Source organism: Budorcas taxicolor, chromosome 2 (assembly GCF_023091745.1).
Source record: "Budorcas taxicolor isolate Tak-1 chromosome 2, Takin1.1, whole genome shotgun sequence".
Classification (NCBI taxonomy): domain Eukaryota; kingdom Metazoa; phylum Chordata; class Mammalia; order Artiodactyla; family Bovidae; genus Budorcas; species Budorcas taxicolor.
This window is the reverse complement of record NC_068911.1, coordinates 154,953,294-154,974,547: the sequence shown is the minus strand read 5'-3', so window position 1 is coordinate 154,974,547 and position 21,254 is coordinate 154,953,294. Positions and strand designations below refer to the sequence as shown.

The 21,254-nt window shown below is 38.8% G+C and overlaps 1 protein-coding gene across 1 annotated transcript in view; it reads left to right on the top strand.

The window, feature by feature from the left end:
* PAX3 (paired box 3) overlaps window positions 1-18,455 on the top strand; it is a 101,279-nt gene extending 82,824 nt beyond the window's left edge. The window contains exon 8 of the mRNA XM_052635446.1: window positions 18,189-18,455. Within this exon, the coding sequence (XP_052491406.1) occupies window positions 18,189-18,455 (267 nt within the window). The remainder of the gene's footprint in view (window positions 1-18,188) is intronic.
* The last annotated feature ends 2,799 nt before the right edge of the window (window positions 18,456-21,254 follow it).

The window sequence follows — 21,254 nt, the reverse complement described above, 5'->3', positions numbered from 1 at the left end:
ACTTGGCCCAGGTGGCGAGGAGAGCTGCCCGCTAAATTTGGAGAAATGTCACGAAGGGGTTGCAATCTATAATTGCAATCAAGAATCTCTTCAGGGCTGAGAGTGAGAGTTTTAACAGCTTTATCTTTTCTTAACCCCCTTTTTCCTCTTGGTGGTTAGAAAAACAGAGAGAAGCTCAGAATGACACAAATGAAAAGTGAAAAGACAATTATACTCAATTACACACTAATCACTGACTATCACCACTGCCTAAGCACCAAGAGGGCATTCTAATAGGCAGAAAATGAGATTTTAATGGCACAAAGGGTGGCCAAAATAAGGACTCATATATCTTTGCCTTCTTCGTTTTCTTCAACTTGTGGTTTGCGTCTTGGGAGTGGAGTTCCTGGGCTCTGCATAACGGTGATAACTCTGAGCAGCTGAAAAGTTCAAAGCTGTTGCAGTTGAAAAGAATGAATAGCAAAGGCAATGAAATAAACATTTCTGCCTAAAGGCATAAGTTCATAAATCCTTTTTTGTAACAGTAAATGTAATTAAGTTTCATAGATTCCTATAGCACATCCTGGGATAAAAACTAAGAGGTGGCTTTAAACCTTGGCTGCAAAATAGCAACATGAAAACAATGGACGTGCTTCCTACAGGACTTTAATAGACTTAATTTCCAAGTACTGGCATTTGTGAATGTGGTTTTGCATGAAAATCATGGACTTATATTAATAGATTCATGTTTAAAGGCCTGCATTTAGAGCATAGAAGCTTCTCCCACAGTTTGCAAGTAACATCAGAAGTAGTTGTTGTCTCTGCAGTTTAAAACATTAAGTAGTTTGAGGCCACAGAAAAGTTTTTTATGAACACAATTCGGTTGAGAGTTTGCATAAAAGTAAACTTCAACTCTGTAAGGTGAGACCCAGGATTCTCTTGGCATGTGTCAGTGGTCGAGTATTATAACACACGTATTACACTTTGTTATTTAAGTGGAAGTACTGGCACTTGACTTTGAGACTGTTAGTCCTTGACTTCAAGAAGACTGGCTGTGATTCTAGAGTTGGCAGTAGGGCAGGAATGATTCCATTATCAAGCAATGGAAAATTCCTTGGGCAACTTCTCCTGTGTTTCTTTACAATGCTCTTATACATTATGTTAACTCCTTACTTATTATATTGTGGATATCCAGAATATTTTGCATTTCTACCATATATTTCCTCCTCAAACCACCAGTTGTGTTAGTTACTGTAGCATCTCTAGTGAGTTAGAAGAGAGATGAATAATATGAAGTTCCTCCTTATTTCCTTAGACAAAATTGGAGAAAAATAGCTGAGTGAATCAACATCTTGCCAGATGTATCTACGAAATAGATGAAATAGGAGCATTAGGCAAATTGGGAATTACGACTTACATTTCTATAGTCTTTGAGACTGACTGCTTCTCAGTAATGCCTCTATTTAAGCGAAGAGGGATGTGTTCACTGTTTTTGTTTGTTTGTCTTTATTAAAAATATTGCAGGGATTTCCCTGGGAGTCCAGTGGTTAAGACTCTGCCTTCCAGTGCTAGGGGGTGTGGGTTTGATCCCTGGCCGGGAAGCTAGGTCTGCTATGACACAGGGTGTGGCCAGAGGTCCAAGAGGGGGCGGATATTGTATCCATAGAGCCAATTCACTTGTTTTACAGCAGAAACTAACACATTGTAATACAATTATACTCCAATAAAAAAGTTTAAGAAAATATTGTAAAGAAAATTGAAGAAAAGAATCCACATATAACAGCTAGTTTACCTGTTATCTAAAGAAAAAAGCAAAGAATGGTGATGGCCGAGTCCTTTTGCTTGTTATAGGGAAGTGCTTATTGATATACTGGATCATATAATATTAAATATGGGGAACTTCCCTGGTGGTGCCATGGTTAAGACTTTGCCTTCCAATGTAGAAGGTGCGAGTTAATCCGTGGTTGCTAAGATCCCACATGCCTCAGGGCCAAAAAATCAAAACAGAAGCAATATTGTAACAAATTCACTAAAAATAGTCCACATTAAAAAAAAAAAAAAAGATCTTAAAGGAACTAATCCTACAACTGCCATTTCTCCTCTTCTCTCCAACTCTTGTACTTCCTATCTCTGGCTGAAAGTCTGATACGCAGACAAATCAACTGAGGCTCAGAGAACTTGTGGCCATATCGCTGATAGTGAGAGAGCTGGGACTAGATAGAATTCCTGGCTCCTCATCTAAAACCTCATTACTTACAGCTCCCAATTGGGTGGAGAGAAGACAGATTAAAAAAAAAAAAGGTGGGGACTTTATTCATATTTTAAAATAATTTTATAGAAGGTAGTTTTCTAAACTTTTGGATTTGGGTTAATTAACACTCTTTTCTAATGCACTCTTTACATGCTTTTTTGCTTTATGCATTTTTCTTATCAATCTTTTAACTTCCCCTAGTAATAAAAAGTACTTTTTGGTTATTGTAGAAAATGGGGAAAAATTTTTTTTTTAGGATTTCCTTTCTCTGGAGTAGGAAAAAAATTCCCCTAGGCAGCCACTGCTAATATTTTTGCATTTTACCTTCCAGCTCTTTTTGGGTGTTATGCTTTAAAAATACATACATAATTGAGATAGTATATGTATATACTATATCATAAAATATGTAAGCTTCCACCTTGCCTTTTCCCTGCCTTTGTACTTCATCATTGGTCTTTTCTTATCTACTAATTTAAATGAAATTGGATCTAAAGTTTTTTGAGTCATTATGATCAGTTCACTGTAGATCTCTTTAGTAGATGCCATTTTATTTGTGCATCTTATTTGATTTTTTTCCTACTGGCATTGATGTTGATGTATCATTTGCCCTTCCGACTTGGAAATCACGCGTTAGAATGTGTGTGAACTATTGTAAAATCAGCTTTCTAGTTAATGGAATTAATAGACATCATTATGATAAGCAAATTATTCCTTACGTTTGTGTGTGTGATTTAGTTGATTTTCCTCCAGGGCCTCTAACGTATCTATCTGCCCCCTCAAACAAAGATTCTTTTAAGGCTTGGCATCAGAGCCATGAGTCGAAGGGTGTTTCTCAGATGCCCTTAGTGCTTTCCTCAGAGAAATCCTCAGCTCTCGGAGGGATGGGTGTGAAGCAGTGGCCGAGGAAAAGGTCACTCTCCAGTTGGTCAGATGAGAGTAGCAACGGACTGACAAACGTGTGACATTCTGAATCTCAGAATCCTGATGAAAACTTTTAGAGACATTGATCATATCCTTCCTCAAATTGCTTAAAGTGTCTGTGCATTCCTGAATTGTTGGCAAGTGTATTTTGTTTTGCGGTACTCCATAACTGTATCCATTTTATTTATGGAAGAGCTGAGGCCGGTGCCACACAGTTAGAGTCACTGGCAGAGGTAAAAGCCATGTCTGTCTCTCTTCCAGGCTTCTTTGGCTGTGCTGGGTCTTCATTACAGCACACAGGCTTTCCTAGTTGCAGTGTGTGGGCCTCACTAGTTTCAGGGCATGGGATTCTCCAGTTGTGGCGTGTGGGCTTCTCGGGTTATGGCTTGCAGTGTTAGTTGCCCTGTGGTGCAGGATCTTAGTTCCCTGAACAGTGATCGAACCCACGTTCCCTGCATTGGATGGCAGATTCTTTACCACTGGACTGCCAGAGAAGTCTCTCTTCCAGTTTCACTAGGTTCTTTAATAAACCAAATTACACATTTAATTTGCCAAAGAGGCATGATGTCGTAGAAAGTTTTCCATGGGCTCCAGCACTGATATTCAACTTGGTTTTCCAGCGGGGAGAATGGAAAGGCTTCACAGATGAACGACTGGGCTTCACGACTGGGCTCCCTCCAAAGCTGGATTTGTTAAGACATCTTGAGATTGTCAGTGTTGAGTGGAAGGAGAACAGGATAATTTCCTTGAAATTTTCTGCTGTCTCTGAATTTCTACATAACCATTCTAGAAGATGAGGCTTTTATAACAAATGACAAAACACCCCTTGAAAAGAAAACCGTTCAACTCACTATACCCTGCAGTAGCGCCGTCTTTTGAAAAGTTGTGTGTTCTTGGTGTGGGGACATCACAGAAAGAAAACAGGGAAATAGAGACCATGTATTTTTCCTCCAAACCCAGCTGGTATGTTCCCAGCACCTTCCTGCATGTGCAGTGGAGAAAAAGGAACGCCGACTTGGAATATGGAGCCAAGGAAATACAACCAGATGCTTGAGACGTGAGACTAATTAACATTTGGCCCATGTTCTTCTAATTAACTTTCCTTTGCAAGAAATACTACCCTGACTGCTCCCCCACCTCCAAAACACACAGAGCTAAACCTCCAAAACAAGGACAATAAAATGAACAAACATATCATTTCAACCCCCCCAACCCAAATCCTACAAAACTCCACAGTTTTTGGTGACAGCTTCTAATGATTCCTTGAGTGAAATACAGTATCAGTGGGTTACAGGTTTCTAGGAGGCTTTTTTGTTGTTGTTATGTAGTGTGCAAAAATGGGCCAACTTGGCTGCATTTAGAGTTCATCAACCATTGCAAATGATTCTTCAAATGTTTTGGGTTTGGTAAAACCTAAAACACATTTTGCCAAGCACTTTTCCTCCTTAATTTTTCAAACTGTGTATTTTAGGGAAAATTTGATCCATATGGTTTTGATTCATTTACTCTTATATCATTGACATTTTTTTTTCCTGTGGAGCCATTTGATATCCAAGAAGCTTTCTGAGCCTTTGCTGTGTTCATTTTAAGCATTTTCTTCCTTAAAAAGAGGAAGTCCTCTTTGCAACCTCAGAGGCTATAAATTTTGAGTACTCTCTCAATTCAGCAATACTTAAAAATACATTTGGTATAAATCTGGATTATTATGAACACATTTTATGTTTAGAACAGATGGAGTGATTTTTGTTTCTGGTTTTATGAGTGAAACCAATGATAAAATAAGAAAATAGGCTTAAATTACAAAAAAAGTTTTGTTTTAGACAATGTTTAACTGTTATTAATAAATCCCCACGGTAAGATCTATGCTCACAGACCTCACTGAAAATTTTGTCCAGGTCTTGGGTAAGATGTAATTGAATAACCAGTACACCTGTCCTATTTCATGGGTAATCTACTGAGGAAAGAAAAAAAATTCTCATAAAGATTTGTGTACCAGGCTTCAACATGCTTGAATGTTTGCTCACCACTCAGCACCTCAGGAACAAAGAGTAGGTCCGCAGATCTCATCAAGTTTATGGACCATACCTCTCTTAAGTCTGGTTGAATCATCACAGCTTTGTGGGGATGAGATGCTGTCTCTGAAACAGACCCAAGAAAGAGCAGACAGATCTTTATACTAACAAGATTGCGGTTAATGGCAGAAGACGCCAGGATCAACTTTTGTTCTTATTCATATTTTACAAAAGGAACCCTTTTACTTCACCACCCATCCAGTTGCTTTTAAAGAATAATATTAAAATTGAGATTATTAGTGTGTAATGTATGTAAATTGCATATTTGGTGTCAGCTACGCCTGTTAGGCAGCTTCTCCATTTCATGCATATATGTATTAGACTGTTGTGGTTCCATTTCAAATCAGATTTCAATTGCTCAGCACAGTTTCTTTTGACAAACATTTGTTAATCCTGAAACTTATTAGGGAGATGCATTTTAGTGTTAATATGTATACACCAATCTCAAGACTGCTTTTGATTTTGCTTGTCGTTTCTTGGACCACAGTGTTCCTAATTATCTCAAATTCCTTAGCTGCAAGGCAAGATGAAGGATCTGTGTCCATCGAAGGTGTAAGGGTTTACTACAGATCAGTTTGTTATGTGAATGGGGTACCGTCCTTAAGAATGCTTGTGATGGATACTCTTCTGTTTCCTATAGAAAGAATGTCCCTTTCATTGTGGCATGGCAATTCCTTGACCTTCTTTTGTACTGTTGATGCATGTGAAAGCAGTAAGACTTCCCCTCGTGGCAGCTCCTGTTTCAGGAGAGCGATTTTTCTGGACATTTTGGGCATACATCCAGAAGCTACTTGATGCCAGGCCATTTGTTCTGTCCATTTCACACACAAGTTTGCAGATCCTCTGCCCTCAACTTACCTTTATCATCGTGAAGGAGCAGGCAAGCAGGTGGCCTGCCACCAACTCATTTCCCAACAGAGGCACTTCTTTTCTTCTTCTTTTTTTTTTTTTTTTACAATTTCCAGAGATTCATCGGTGGATAGAAAAGAGTGCTTTTCATTAAAGAGATTGGTTGAGTGTCAAACAAAGCCTGGAGAGAGAAAGTGGCAGCCTCTCTGAAGCTTCAGCCTCTTTCTGCTTCATTTCTAAAGCAATTCATGAGGTGCAGAAGCCTTACATGTTTATGAAGGCTCAAGGATATTTATGATCATCAATAAGCCCATTTCAGCTACACCAGAGTAGCCGCTGACCATTTGCAGATTTCCATTTTGCCATATTAAGTTTTCAAGATGTCCTGCTTGGTGGTGAAAACATTGCTGCTAATCCATTTGTTGAATCAAGGCAGGCTGCAATTGACATGGTGCCTTTGGTTTTTCTCCGAAGGCTGTGGTTGCTACCCTTAAAGAGTATGAGGAGAGCACTGGTTTATATCAATTCTAGCCACAGCCTCTTGTGTTAGTTATCCAGAGTTGAAGAATTGTGAGAGAAAGAAGTCCTTGGCCAAAATCTCCCTTTTTAAGAGAAGAAAGGAGCAGCAGCCTCCAGTGACTAAATCTTAACTCATGTCACTGAAATGAGCCACGAGAAACCCTTTCTTGCTGAATTAAATTTGTATGTGTATGTGAATTATATTGATTTAAATAGAAATTCTATCAGCTGCTTTCTCTTGTACATTGAACAAATCAAACGTAACAACCCCATGGTTTTTAGGTCCATTTGAATTCCGTTAGCCATCAAGGAGAAAAAATTGAGTGTGATTGCTTGGTTTATAATTAAGCTACTAGAGTAAAAAGTTTTTCTTTGTAATCAGTAAAACATAGGAAAGCCGTGCTGGATTCTAGTGTGAGGCCAACGGCCTGAATCAACCCTTTATATGTGGTTGGAATGCAACGTAAAGCTTTTAATTTATTACTGCATTCGCAAAATGGCAATATCTACAGAAATCTGAATACTTGCATATTTATTCAATTAGAGGCTGAATGTGTGCTTTGTACTGCAGACGCAGAAGACTGGATTCAGTCGTTAGTTGTGTACTATTTTTTGTTGTTTTTTCTTTTTTTAAAAAAGAATCTGTCTCTGCAAAACAGTCTGGGTTCCATCAGAGGCGTATATTTTTCAATGTGTAGTATAATATTTAAAAATTACTCTTGACATTTAGCTAGAGTTCAGAGAACTAGAGTTTCTGAGATTAGTGATTGGGTTGTCTCCACTGATCAATGGAAAAGATGATAAATTTGGGAGACCCTTTGAAACAGTGCATTTTGTAGAATCAAAGGGTTGTTCCTACTTTGTAGGGAGTATTTCTTAGCTGTGAGGGGACTGCAGGTATTATTTAAAGAAATAACAGTCTTTTTTTCCCCCCATGAAATACTGACGTCTCATTTTGCCCTGCTTGCATTAAAAAGTCTAATTAGATATTTACAGATTAAAGAAACACTCTGTATCACTTCTCGGCCTTTTGGCTAAGATGAAATGTAAAAATCCTCAAAAGAAATGACCCTCTATATGTACAATTCCATGGGAAAACTTCAAGTTCAAGGTCATCCCTTTTGTGATGCTTCTAGGCAGAATTCCTTTAGTCTCTGTTGATGCCACAGTAGTGTGTTTATACCTTGTTAAAACACATACCACACTGTATTATCATATATCCACCCCCCCTTGGACCATGAGCTTCTAGAGGCATGATACTAGGTTGTAATCATCTTTGAATGCCTAGAAACCAAACAGTGTCTCATAATAAAGGCTTGTTCCCAAAGTGGGCTCTGTGGAATGGTGGTTTGAGGAAAAAAGATTTTGAATCAAAAATCTGGTAAATATTTCAAATTATGTCCCTTTATCTTTCAGAGTCCCAGTGCATATTAGCCTACTAAAGGCTCTGACAAATCTTGCAGTATAAAAACATGTTTAACTTGGCATTCTCTAATTTGACTATGGATCCCTTTTGTTGAGTATCAGACTACTAAGTTTTGAGGAACATTTTCTAGGAAGTGCTGAATGAAAGCAGTGGAGAGTAGAGACCCAACTCATGATTTGTCCATTTCTAGAATTGTTCTTTATATTTTTCACTAGTGAATGTTTCTTCTGTTAATGTCTGATATTATCTTCTGCTTGAATGCATTGTCATCCTCTGTAGGTGACCTTAGGGGGAAAAGGGGTAATTTTAGAAAAGAAGCTATAAACTGCTTAATAATATCGATAGGTATGAAAATGAGTAAAAACAGAGAATTCCTGTTTAGTGAATTGATGGCCATGTGGGTGTAACTCATTGATCTAAGCAGGAACGCCAAAGTCAAAAGCACTAGATTGCAATACTTGACAGCCAGTTATAAGCTGTGTGTCTTGGGGCAAGCTGCTTAAACTGTCTCATGTTCTGTTCCATTTTCTTGTTAAACTTGGAAGGTATTGAAAAAGAATCACCCTATAGAGCTATGCTGAGAAACATAGTACTTAAAAGAACTAAATGCATTTTGGTAAAGAGAGAATACTGTTTGTTGCAATAGAGCTTTCATTATTGTTTACTTAAAAAAAAAATCATGTGGGCCTCTGACAAAAAAAACATGCTTTTGTTTGTTTCTATTGAAGAAGGCAAATGTGGAAGCTGAATACCATCAAAGGAAAAGCAGTTTCTTGGTGACTGGGGTATTTTCAGTTATTCTACTTAGACATTTTAAAGGCCCAAGGACTCATAGTGGTATCCATTCAGATTGCAGTCATTATAATGAATATACCTGGGATCTGATACTGCCCCAACATGCATTGTACAAAAATTAGTTTTGTTTGAGTAATTCAGATCACCTGTGGCTTCCCAGGTGGCTCAGTGGTAAAGAATCTGCCTGCCAACGCAAGAGACACAGGAGACGTGGATTCGATCCCCGGGTTGGGAAGATCCCCTGGAGGAGGAAGTGGCAGCCCACTCCAGTATTCTTGTCAGGAATTCCATGGACAGAGGAGCCTGGCAGGCTATAGTCCATGGGGTCTCAAAGAGTTGGACATGACTCAGTGACAGCATGCACTATAATGAAAACAAGAGGCAACCATCCTTCATTGCATGGGGCTAAGAGTAGGGATGGGACAGGGTTGTCTTATTGTTTCCTATTCTTAATCTTGTTTTGATTTATTGAAATGTAATACTGACATTCCCAGGTGACGCTAGTGGTAAAGAACCTGCCTGCAAATGTAGGAGACCCAAGAGATGCAGGTTCAATCCCTGGAGGGGGGGAGGAATCCCTGGAGAAGGAAATGGCAATCCACTCCAGTATTCTTGCCTTGAGACTCCCATGAACAGAGGAGCCTGGTGGGCTACAGTCCATAGGGTTGCAAAGAGTTGGACATGACTGAAGTGACTTAGTAAGCAAGCAATAGTGACATGAACTCATTTTTCAAAAATCAGTGGTTCTGCTTCTGTGATACTAGATAACCTCAAAGGCAGGAGAATCTGATGAACTATACTTCTCTCTCACCAACAAAGGAGAAAGTTAGCTAAAACAACAGGTACAATAGAAAGGTTTTAGAAAGCAAAGGACAATCTTAAGTAATTCTGAGTTAACTGACTGGGGAGTACTCTTTTTATCACTAAATTACAAAGATTCTATTTTGTCAAGATCTGTAGGAGCAGAGTTCATTTCTGTAGATAAAAGAACTATCTATGTACATGGGCTCTGAATCTTGCCAGCTACTTCAGGTTGCCTGGACAATAGGAGACAGAGCCCCTGCCTATTATAATCAAGGACACAAATAAGTTTAGAGGTGAAAAAGCATCACCATGTCTTTATTGGTCCAGTGTCTCTGGCATTGTGAAGGTGGGGGGACTAAAGTAGGTAGGATTTTAACTTACTGGAATAGTAGCTTCTGATTCTTAGAAGACTGCATTCTCAGATGTTGTCCCATATGTATACAGTTGTTACAAGTTTCCAAGCATTTTAAATGAAAGTTTATTCTGCCTTAACACCAAAACCTGTGAAACAGGCCAGAAAACTCTTCTTGAAGGGTAAGTTCATTCTCAGACTTTTGTGAGGCTGTGATCTGTTAACCATTTCCCATGGTTAATAGGAAAAGTTTCCCTGATAGCTACTTGTTAAATCAGTATCACTTGATCTTTTCACTTGGCTCTTTTCTCTGTCCTGAGGCCAAATTGGAAGGTCCATTTCTGTAGTCTTTAGGCATTTAGTAGATGGAGTCTTATGACATGGGCTTTGGGCAACCACAAAAATATTTGTCTACATCACACATGGTCTGGAAGAAAGAAGAAATTTCGTTGTTGAGCTGGGCAACTTTTTCCTCCCTTAGTAGAAAATGGAATGTCTGCCTTCCAAGTTTGTGGGAGGATTGGAGATGTAGTATAACCGAGCATCCTTCTGCTTCAGAGGGGGCAGTGTTGAGGCCCTTCTTTCTAAAAGGTAATGTGGATGCTAGGTTATTGTAAGGTTGTACGAGAATCTCAAACAGAACTGGGCAGTTAGAATTCAGTAAGGTGTGCGTTTTATGAATGGTTATTAGGGTGAATCAGCCCTGCATGTCCTTGAATGCAGGCATAGTTTATAGGCAATTAGCATTTTAAACGCCATTTCATTGAAGGACTGTGGAATGCCCAGGTGTAGAGCTTTTCCCTGTCTATATTTGGTTTCTTAGGTCTCAAAAGGTCAATTAATATTTAGCAAACGTGTCCAGAAGTAGTCATGAAATTAAACCAAGATATATGCTTGCTTTTCCACAGTCATGTTTTTTAGACAGGTTTTTGAAACAGTGATAGGTTTGAGTACTTACTCTTCAGAGGGCTACTGTGGTGGTGAGAAATTTCCTGAAAGGAGAAGAGTTAACAGCAGGTAATGTCATTCCTCCCAGAAAGAGTTGGAGACTCTCTGTGCTAAGTGATGAATGAGGGTATCTGACCCACATGTGTTTTACATTAGAATGGAACATTGCCCTGACATCGTTAGGAGCATTTGTCAAGATTCCCTGGACAGAGCTTCTGTAAATTACATGCTGCAAATGTGTCAGGGTCAGATAAGAGGATATCATTAACTCCCTCAAGTTTACTCAGGGCTCTGTCAGTCCATCTTAATATGCTAACGGCCCACAATTTTCCTTGAGCCCTTTTTGCTGTATTTTTCATTCATAGAAGAAAAAATATGTATGCTATCCCCTGCCCCCCCAATATCACACATGTTCTTTTCTCATAAATCATATTAATTGTAGACATGGTCACAAAGCATATTAAATGCAGGCATGCGTAAATGAATTAAAACATATGAGAATTTTATTACAGCCCATGGTGGGTCTAACATAGTCAAATAGCAATTGTATTAACCATAAGTGTTCATTTAGGTGAAATGAGCTTTTTCTTAATGGGCTTTATTTTATTGATAATAGATGGACACGATATGATTGTCCATCATTGTCTAGAAATACACTCTATATGTATGTGTATATGTATATATGTCTCTTGCAAGCTGTTGCTATGTTAATTTTCTGCCTGCTGCTGCTGCCAGGTCGCTTCAGTCATGTCCGACTCTGTGCGACCCCATAGACGGCAGCCCACCAGGCTCCCCCGTCCCTGGGATTCTCCAGGCAAGAACACTGGAGTGGGTTGCTATTTCTTTCTCCAATGCATGAAAGTTGAAAAGCGAAAGTGAAGTCGCTCAGTCGTGTCTGACCCTCAGCGACCCCATGGACTGCAGCCCACGAGGCTGATTCCGTCCATGGGATTTTCCAGGCAAGAGTACTGGAGTGGGGTGCTGTTGCCTTCTCTGAATTTTCTGCCTAGATTTATAGTCATCAGTGTCTAAAGAAGTCTCTGTTGCTATCCATTTGACAGTTTAGGTCTATTGAGAAAGAGATATTGTAAAGAACTGATAAAGTAAAAATCATTCTGTAACTGATCACAGACTTGGAGATTAAAGCACATGTAACACTTAAAAGTTTAGCTTATACAGTACTTACAGTGCTTTTTTCAAATAAATCTTGGAAATGTATGTACCATATGAACCACACTTGTCTGGCACTCTTACTTTTTCATCATGCATGAAACAGAGCTACTTAAAAATGTTAGCTAAGGATTAACATTAAAGAAAAATTTGAGTTGGCTAAAAATTTCATTCGAGTTTTTCTGTTTGGGTTTTTAAATGTACAGAACAACCCAAACAAACTTTTTGGCCAACAGAATAAGTAGGTATTTGGCTGGATATTTTACATGTACTAGTTTTCTTTCTGGTTAGGCAGAGGTCAGCCATGCCCTTCCCTAACTCTGGGTGGGTGAGAAGGTCATCATCCTTACCTTAAGAGAAACTTCTGCCTTAAGGCAACTTCCTTCTTACAGCTTTCAAACAGAGAGGGCAAAAAAAATCTAATTATTTAGATGCTAATCAACTGCAGGATAATTCCTAAGGCATTTGAATCTGAAGACAACATTTTCAGAAAAGTTTCCACTGTTCAAGTTTAGGTTTAGGTAATGCCTTAAAGATATAGTTGCTGAAATTTAACTATCAGATAACTTCAGTAGCACCCGTATTGAAAAATACACTTGCATAAACATTTGGAATTTTTGTTTGGTTCTGGAAATAAATTATATCCAGATTTTAAAAGTTTAAAATCATTAGATTTTTAAGAAAAGTGTAGAAGCTATTAAAATAAAACCTCTGTATCATACAAAGCTGTAACTCACAGTGATTTTCCAAAATGCAACTAAATGTGTATTAGTAAATGTTAAGTTAGAAGAACATCTGATTTCTTAAGAGCAAAAAAGAAAATAAAGACATGAACCAGGATTCCTGCTAAGGAAAAAAGAAGTGCCTAGACGTACACCATAATATGCTAAATCATTTTAGATTTCTGATAAGCTCTAAGCACTTTTAACTGATGGCAAAATCATAACACGTAAGCCAAGACAAATATTTTCCAGACACATTGTTTTAAATGTAAATCTTAATTTGGCTCACAGTTTTTTTTTTTTTAATCTTTTATATTTAATCTTACAATAGGAAAATTAATTCAAGAAATACGGCATGAAGCAATTGTAAAGTTAGTTTTTCCTGAACCATATAATCTTCCAATCAAGATATAAACAACCTATTTGGAATTCTGAAACTTGAGAATGAGTTTAAAAGGATCTTCAAAAGAGCTTCTAATAATGGGAATGACTAAGGAACCGGCAGAAGTCCCGGTTGATGATTCTAAGGTTTGAATTGATTTTTAAAGGTTGTCCATAAAACAATTTAGAAGTGACATCTGGGAAATATTTACCAATATATTTAATAGATTTTTTTTATATGCTTCACCTTAGAGTTGTACTCAACTAAAAGTTAAAAAAAAATCCTCCTCCTATCTCCCTTCCCAAGGAGACAGACAGATATCTTTAGAAAAGGAATAATTTTCTTGTTCATTGCTGTTCCTGGACTTATCTGACATTTAATAAGAATATGACTGGTGTTCAGTTGACAGAACTGAGTAGCCCTGAGTATTTTTTTTTCTTTGAAATTATTTGTGAAAACCAGGTGATCGTGTTTCTTCTATCTTAAATTAAAAAATAAAATCAGGCAAAAATGGCCTGTAGTAGAAATACCTTACTGATAGCTTATGAGGAAAAAACCCCACTTTGCAACCAGTGAAGATTTTATTTTAGGCTTTGAATTACAATTTGCTATAGGAAAAGCATTTATGAGAAAGATCCTGACAATATTCTTTAAAATATGATTGGAAGACATTCTGTGACCATATTGGGGGAGTTCTAAGAAGTTCGCTTCCCAACTTTGTGCAACAAAAAGAAATTTCCATAGCTTCCCTTGAACCACATGGAATAGTAAAATTGCTTTCAAAGAAACGTACATAAAAGTGTAATAGGACCCTTCCACAGAGAATTGAGGTTTTAAATTATGTTGGGGAAAGTAATACATTTTGTATTGATAGTTATTTTTCTTTCCTAACACAGATTTCCTTTTTGATTTTTAAATAAGAAGTTAGTAAAATGATGTATATACATCTCACATTTTCTCAGCATGAAACATTGAAATTAATTGTGTTAGTTATCATCATTCATTAGCTTCCATTTCAGAGCAAATGTAGGGTCGTATTAGTGCTTCTTTCTCCATCTTTATACAATTCCTGAGAAAGAAGTCATGGTTACAATGTGTGACTATCTCAATGGAAAGAAAAACTCATGGGAGACTATCTGTCTCTTGGGCTTGCTCAGGGAAGTCAAAGAGATAATGGGTCTCTGGTCCTCTTTATTTCCTCACATTAGCCTCTGGAAATATTGGGCTGCTGAGCTAAGGGCAGCTGCTGATATAGGAGCTGTCACTAGTTTCCGGTGTGTGACATTGGTAATAGCGACAGGAGGACCTAACAAGCATCCTTCTTGTTCCATTCACACAGCAGTCACTCCTCCTGATTGGATCAGGACCCGGGATGTCTTCAGGATACTGTGCCCTGGCACCTTTAAGGAACTCTCTTTCCTTTGCCCTAGAATATGGCCTTGGAGATAATATCATATCTTCTCCATCCATCAGTAGATAATGTTTCAAGGTCTTCCTGTCCTAAGGTATTTTCTAATTCAGCAACTCCAATAAGTTGCTACAAAAACAGCATAAGTTGAATTTTGCTTCTCGGAAGGACTCATTTCTTCTCTTTTAGGGTCTTCATGTATTTTTCCCCATGGACAAAGTTATTACTGCCTTCAAAGTTTTGTAAACAAAAGATATATGGCAGAGGATTAAAAAGCTTATCACAAAAATGTACATATAGCTTGTGGGAGAGTGGGCACGTTTTGAATAAAATTCTGCTCTTACTCTTCACCTGTAATGGTACATAGAGGGTATCATTTCTTCCTTAAAGTGATATACCATTAACAGAATTTCAAGTAGTAGCTTCATGAAGAACATTATTAAAAATATATTTCTTTTTTACCCAGTAACACTGTATATTTTTCTTCTCTGATTTGATATAGTTACAAAGTTGCTTTTCCTAAGTGCTTTTTGCAAAAAACTTAGCACAGATTATTTACACAGTAAAATATTTGTGCCCTGTGTTAAAATCCCCTTTCATTAAAAATATCATACTTAAAATTTTATTTTTTATTTTTTATTGGGGTGTAGTTGATTAACAATGTTGTGTTAGTTTCAGATGTATAGCAAAATTATTCAGGTATACCTATAGCTATATTTATTCTTTTCCTATTTAGGTTATTACAGTGTATTGATCTCTACAGCGGGTCTGTGTTGGTTATATATTTTAAATATAGCAGTGTGTATATATCCATCTCAAACTTTCAGTCTATCCCTCCCTGCCCACACTTCCCTTCTAGTAGCTGTAAATTCATTCTCTAAGTCTGTAAGTCTATTTTTATTTTGTAAATAAGTTCACTGTATCATTTTTTAAGATTCTTCATATCATCTGATACTTGTCTTTCTCTGACTTACTTCACTTAGTATGATAATCTCCAGGTCTATCCATGTTGCTGCAAATGGCATTATTTCATTCTTTTTAACAGTTGAGTAATATTCCTTTGTATATATGTACCACATTTTCTTTAGCTGTTCATCTGTCCATGCACATTTAGGTTGCTTTCATATCTTGGCTATTGTAAATAGTGCTGCAATGAACACTGGGGTGCATGTATCTTCTTGAACTATGGTTTTCTCTGGATATATGTCCAGGAGTGAGATTGCTGTTTTTTTTTTAAGGAATCTCCATACTGTTTTCCATAGTGGCTGTACCAATTTACATCCCCATCAACAGTGTAGGAGGGTTCCCCAAAATGGTACATTTTTAATATTTTTATTTTCCTTATCCACTCTTGTCCATTAGGCTGGCATACAAGGAGGTACTCCTGATTTGAAAGGATTGTGTTTGGTACTGAGCAACTTCTGTTTTAAAGACTTTTTTCTTCTAATAGACATTAGTAATTTGGGCTGAAAGAAAATATTTAATAAATTAGTATATCAACTGACCTTTACAAAATTTCCCAACATATCATAAAATCACCTATATGAACTCAAAGAGAGGCAAAAAAAAAAAAAAAAACAACCAAAAAAAACCCCTAGTATAGGTGGAAGAATATTCAGGAAATAAATGCCTTTTGCATTATGTTTAGGTTTTTTTAAATGAGAAAATGAAGTAATCAACTTACTGTAGATAGTATTATATGAGAGCCCAAGTTCTGGTGACTTTCATCCTCCTAGAGCTGGGAATCCTATTGATTCTTCCTTTACTTTGTGACTCTCATTTTCCTTAATCCCCAAGAAAACAGAACTATGCTCTGAAACATGTAATTATTTTTTTTGAATATAATTTTAGAGATTTTGAAAATTTTCAAGCTCAAGAAAATTTAGATCCCTTGGAATGTCTTTTAAAATTTGGGAACCACTGTGTTGCTTGCCCTACACTGGCCCCCCTGCCCATTGGCTCACACATCTTACACGAGAACTTAAGCGAAGGGAGGCAAGGAAATGGAGCACAGAGACTTGGGTGTGTGGAGAAGGGGGAGCTGAGGAGGACTGGAGGAGGAAAGCGTGATCCATAGAAGGTGGTGAACAGATTCTCTTTTGTTTTCTTACCCCTTCCCTCCCTTTTTTCGGTCTTTTGGGGCTAATTGAAGATGGATCAGTTTAAAGCTTTGTTTCAAGAAGATTTTGTTTAGCTATGAGGATTATGCAAACCCTTCCCAAAGGGGATTGTGGCCTCACTGGTTTTGGAATCTAATTTAGGAAGCTTTCTGGAATGCAAGATTCACCCCTCCCTCCTGCACCTCCATCCAGGATTCTGTGGCCTGAATTACCTTAGTGGGTAACAGAGGCCTCTAGTCAAGGTTGAGTTCCATTACTGCCCTCTTGTCATGCTTTTATTTGTCGTTTTCATCTCCATATGCTTCAGACTTCCTAAAATACAGAGTGACTAGGATGGAAGTATTGTGCCGTGGTGGGCCCGTGCATTGAAATACTTTGTGAGCAGATGAAGCTCTTTACCCAGCAGTCTGTTTCTTCTGCGATTGCTTTTTGAGCCCTGCCACCGACTTGTACGAAGTTGAGAAAAATCACTTCCGTTCTTGGGTGGCAGTTTTCCAGCTGCAAAATTAATTATCCACTTGCTTCCATCACAGTGTGTTGTAAGGGTCAGCAAGCCTGAGTTTGTGAAACTCGTCACCGTGCTAATCAGAAAGTTGTTCTGTTGTTACAGTTTTGTTTTTTTAAAAGTTCGCTTGCTCTCCAGGGTTATTTAAAAAGCCAAACGGACTTCTTATAATATGTTTGCATTTCAAGCTTTTTTTTTTTTTGACACTTATTATGAAAATGTTAGTTTGGAGAAGAAATGAAAGGATTAGGTAAATGGAGGAAGTTATTTGAAGAATCATCTGCCTGATAAGTGCGAAGAACTGTTAGGGGCTGAGAATATAAGAATCAGTAGTTCACTCCTCTCAGAACACTCACAATTCGAAGTAGGCGACCAAGTGTTAATTGCACAGTAAGAAGGATGGGGAAAACACAAGGGAATGTCAGAGGAGTACTTTATTTCTAACTACTGAAGGATGGCCAACATAAGGAAAGTAATTTTCTTGAGAGGGAACGCTATGAAAAAAGACAAAGATCTCAAAATACACAAAAAGAATTTGATTTAGATTCATGTCACTTAAAAACAATATAAGCAAATGCCTGTTTAAAATGACACGTGACACTCCCAGTTATAACATGGTTAAACATTATTCAAAATGAACAGTTACAATTTCTCCCTTCTTCCATCCTTCTGTCCCTGTGTCCCTCCTTCCTTGAATTTCCAGCCTGATCTTATCACTAGGGGCATGGTGTCCGCTCTCTTCCACCCTCTCTCCTTCTTTCTGAAACTGCAGTCCGATGTTATCACTGGGCATGATGTAATAGCTCTGCCACTTTGAATTGAGGTTACCCTCTTCGGGACGGCCCTCTCACAGCAGGTTTCCAAAGAAATCAAACTTGGCCTTTTCCAGTTACCCCTTCAGCTACAGGCTAGGGTCTGGTCCTCCCTGCATTCTCACTTCTTCCCCATCTGCCTGTTTATTTTAGGTAATGGGACTTCTGACCAACCACGGCGGGGTACCCCATCAACCCCAGACTGACTACGCGCTCTCGCCTCTCACTGGGGGCCTGGAACCTACCACCACGGTGTCGGCCAGCTGCAGTCAGAGACTAGATCATATGAAGAGCTTGGACAGTCTGCCGACTTCTCAGTCTTATTGTCCACCCACCTATAGCACCACGGGCTACAGTATGGACCCTGTCACGGGCTATCAATATGGGCAGTATGGACAAAGTAAGCCTTGGACTTTCTAGGGAGTGATTATTCCTGGAAGAGTGAAACACTTTAACTCTTCCTGGAGAAAGGGGAGCTGCCAACATGATTAAGCCTTCCATCCCGGTATCAATTTTGTGGCAAAGCCAGCTGGTTGTTCCAGCAAGGGCTTCCTTGTATAATTATTTTCTTAACTGATGTCAACAACCTCTTGCGGTTATTAATTGCTGAGACGTGAAAGCTGATTGCCACTAGGTAAAACACAAGTGTTGGCCCAAACGAAATAACCCCTGGCATTAGAAACACATGTTCTTAATGAGGTCAGCTCAAGGATCATATGGGGTATAATCCCCAGGACACAGAGTTCTGTCAAACTTGTCTCAGGAATAAAAATATTAGTCTCGATCCTTTGATACCCCGGTATTAAATATGACATTGTCAGCCTGTAGCTGATTTTGCCCCTTGCTGTGAATTGTCCCAGCCTGACCTGAAAAGCTGCGTGTGTTTCCTTACAGGTGCCTTTCATTATCTCAAGCCAGATATCGCATAAGTGAACTGTCCACTTGGAGCGTAAACTGGCCCTGTTTCCGGTCTCCACAGCCTAGACATGAAGAATCTTCTCAGAAAAAAAAAATTTACCCTCTTGGGGGGGCAGTCTCGACAGGAGACAAAGGAGAATGATTGATTTTCTTTCTCCAGTAGTTGGTTTCAAATTCTTTTGAACGTGTCGAACAAAAGCAGTGGAGAAAAGGAAGATCCGGAACAATAAAAGACAAATGCAACATTTTAAGGCAATGATTTAACATGGCTACATATCAAATATCCCAACTCTAGTGCAGATGATCAAGGAGCTAAAACATTCCATTTGTGTGTGTGTGTGTGTGTGTGTGTGTGTGTGTGTGATTTATTTTAACTGGTTTGGGTAAGCAGAACATTCTGAAAATATAGTCGGAGAAGAAAGTAGAACAAGTTTGACGTCCGATGCTGACACTTCGACAACTTTAAAACTGCTCGCTCCATGAAGCAGGAACGGAGGAGTCTTTGACACACTGGAAATGGATATAAGAATAAGTGCCACAGTTTTTAGGAAGTTAGACTAGATGTAAAGGACGTCCCCAATAAATTGTTATCTTACCCTCATCTGTAATTCGGTTGTCAATAAACGTCCTGGGTGGACACGTCTTGCTAACGGGATGGGAGGGTGGGGAAATCCAGGAGGAAAGCTTGTTTTCTTTCTCAGCATGGAAGAGGTGTGTGACATTTGCCCAGTTTATTTTCATTCGGAAGCCAACCTTGGGTGGGGGTGGGGGGTGGGGTGAAGAAGTGGTGCGCATTCCCATAGCTGCTTATCAGAGTGCAATACTGTGTACCTCACGGTTGCTTTGGCAAAGTCCAGGGCCCTAGAAACAGAAGCAGAATTCTATTTTTGCAGGTGCTTTATTTTTCGCAGCCCATGATTCACTGTGGTAGAATGCAGTGACGTTTGCCATTTGCTGGACAACCAACACCTGGCTTGCCCCTTTTGATGAGAGAACATGTTCGAGAATAATCCTTTTTAAATGACTACGTTTACATTCTTCTCTTTTCTATGAAAGGCAGGGCAGCAATACTGATGTCCATGTTGGCTCTCATGTACTTTTAAATTATACAGTAATATCCAATATGGAAAGGTGATAGGAACTGAGGTTTACATATGTTTGTGTGGTGACATTTTAGAATGTCAATAAATTTGTTTTTTGAGATGTTCAGAGGAACAGGATGGTGGAAGGCAGTGTTATTTATTTCTTTCTATTCTTGGAACCATGAATGAGGTAGGCACAAATACATTCCTTTTAGAGTTAAGAACTATGATGTAGTGAGTTAGTGAGACTAGACATAGTACTGAGTTTAGTTCCTACGTTGGTCTTAGGGGGTGATGGATCGAGAGAAGAGCTATCTTCGTGTTGCAGCCTCAACCAACAACAATGTGTTGTAAAAATGTCTTTCCTGTAAAAAAGTGCAGTAAATATTTACTATTTATAATGAATAAACAGTTATGAAAAACTTGCCCAACATTGATTTTTTTGGGGGGAACTGGTGAATGCAGTATTAATAACAACGTAGAAATGTAGGATCATCAAAGCTTATGCTTCACTTCTAATCTAATTCCTTTTAGATTAAACCAGCAGTCCCCACCCTTTTTGGCACCAAGGATTGGTTTCATGGAAGACAATGTTTCCACGGGCCGGGTAGGCAGAGGGCATGGTTTTGGGATGATTCTCTTGAGGAGCGCATACCTAGATCCCTTGCATGCTCAGTTCACAGTTGGGTCCATGCTCCTATGAGAATCCAGTGCCATCACTGATCTGACAGGAGGTGGAACTTAGACAGTCTTGTGAGCCATGGGGAGTGGCTATAATACAGAGAAGCTTCGCTTGCTAGTCTACCATTCACCTCCCACCATGAGGCCTGGATTTTAAAAGTCCATGGTCTGGAGGATTCCCTGGAGAAGGAAATGGCAACCTTCTCCAGTATGCCTGCCTGGAGAATCCCATGGGCAGTAGTGGGCTCCACTGTCCATGGGATTCTCCAGGCAGGCATACTGGAGTGGGTTGCCATTTCCTTCTCCAGGGAATCTTCCTGACCCAGGGATCGAACCCATGCCTCTTATACCTCCTGCATTGACAGGCAGGTTCTTTACCACTAGTGCCACCTGAGAACAAATCATCTGAGCTCATTGTTAAAAACTCCAAGGACTCACAGTACTGTAGATAAAATGTCCAAATTCTTTAAATACCTTAAGGTCTTTTAAGCACGGACACTCATCCTTCCAAGTCAATATGTTTCCCCTTTTCTGACAA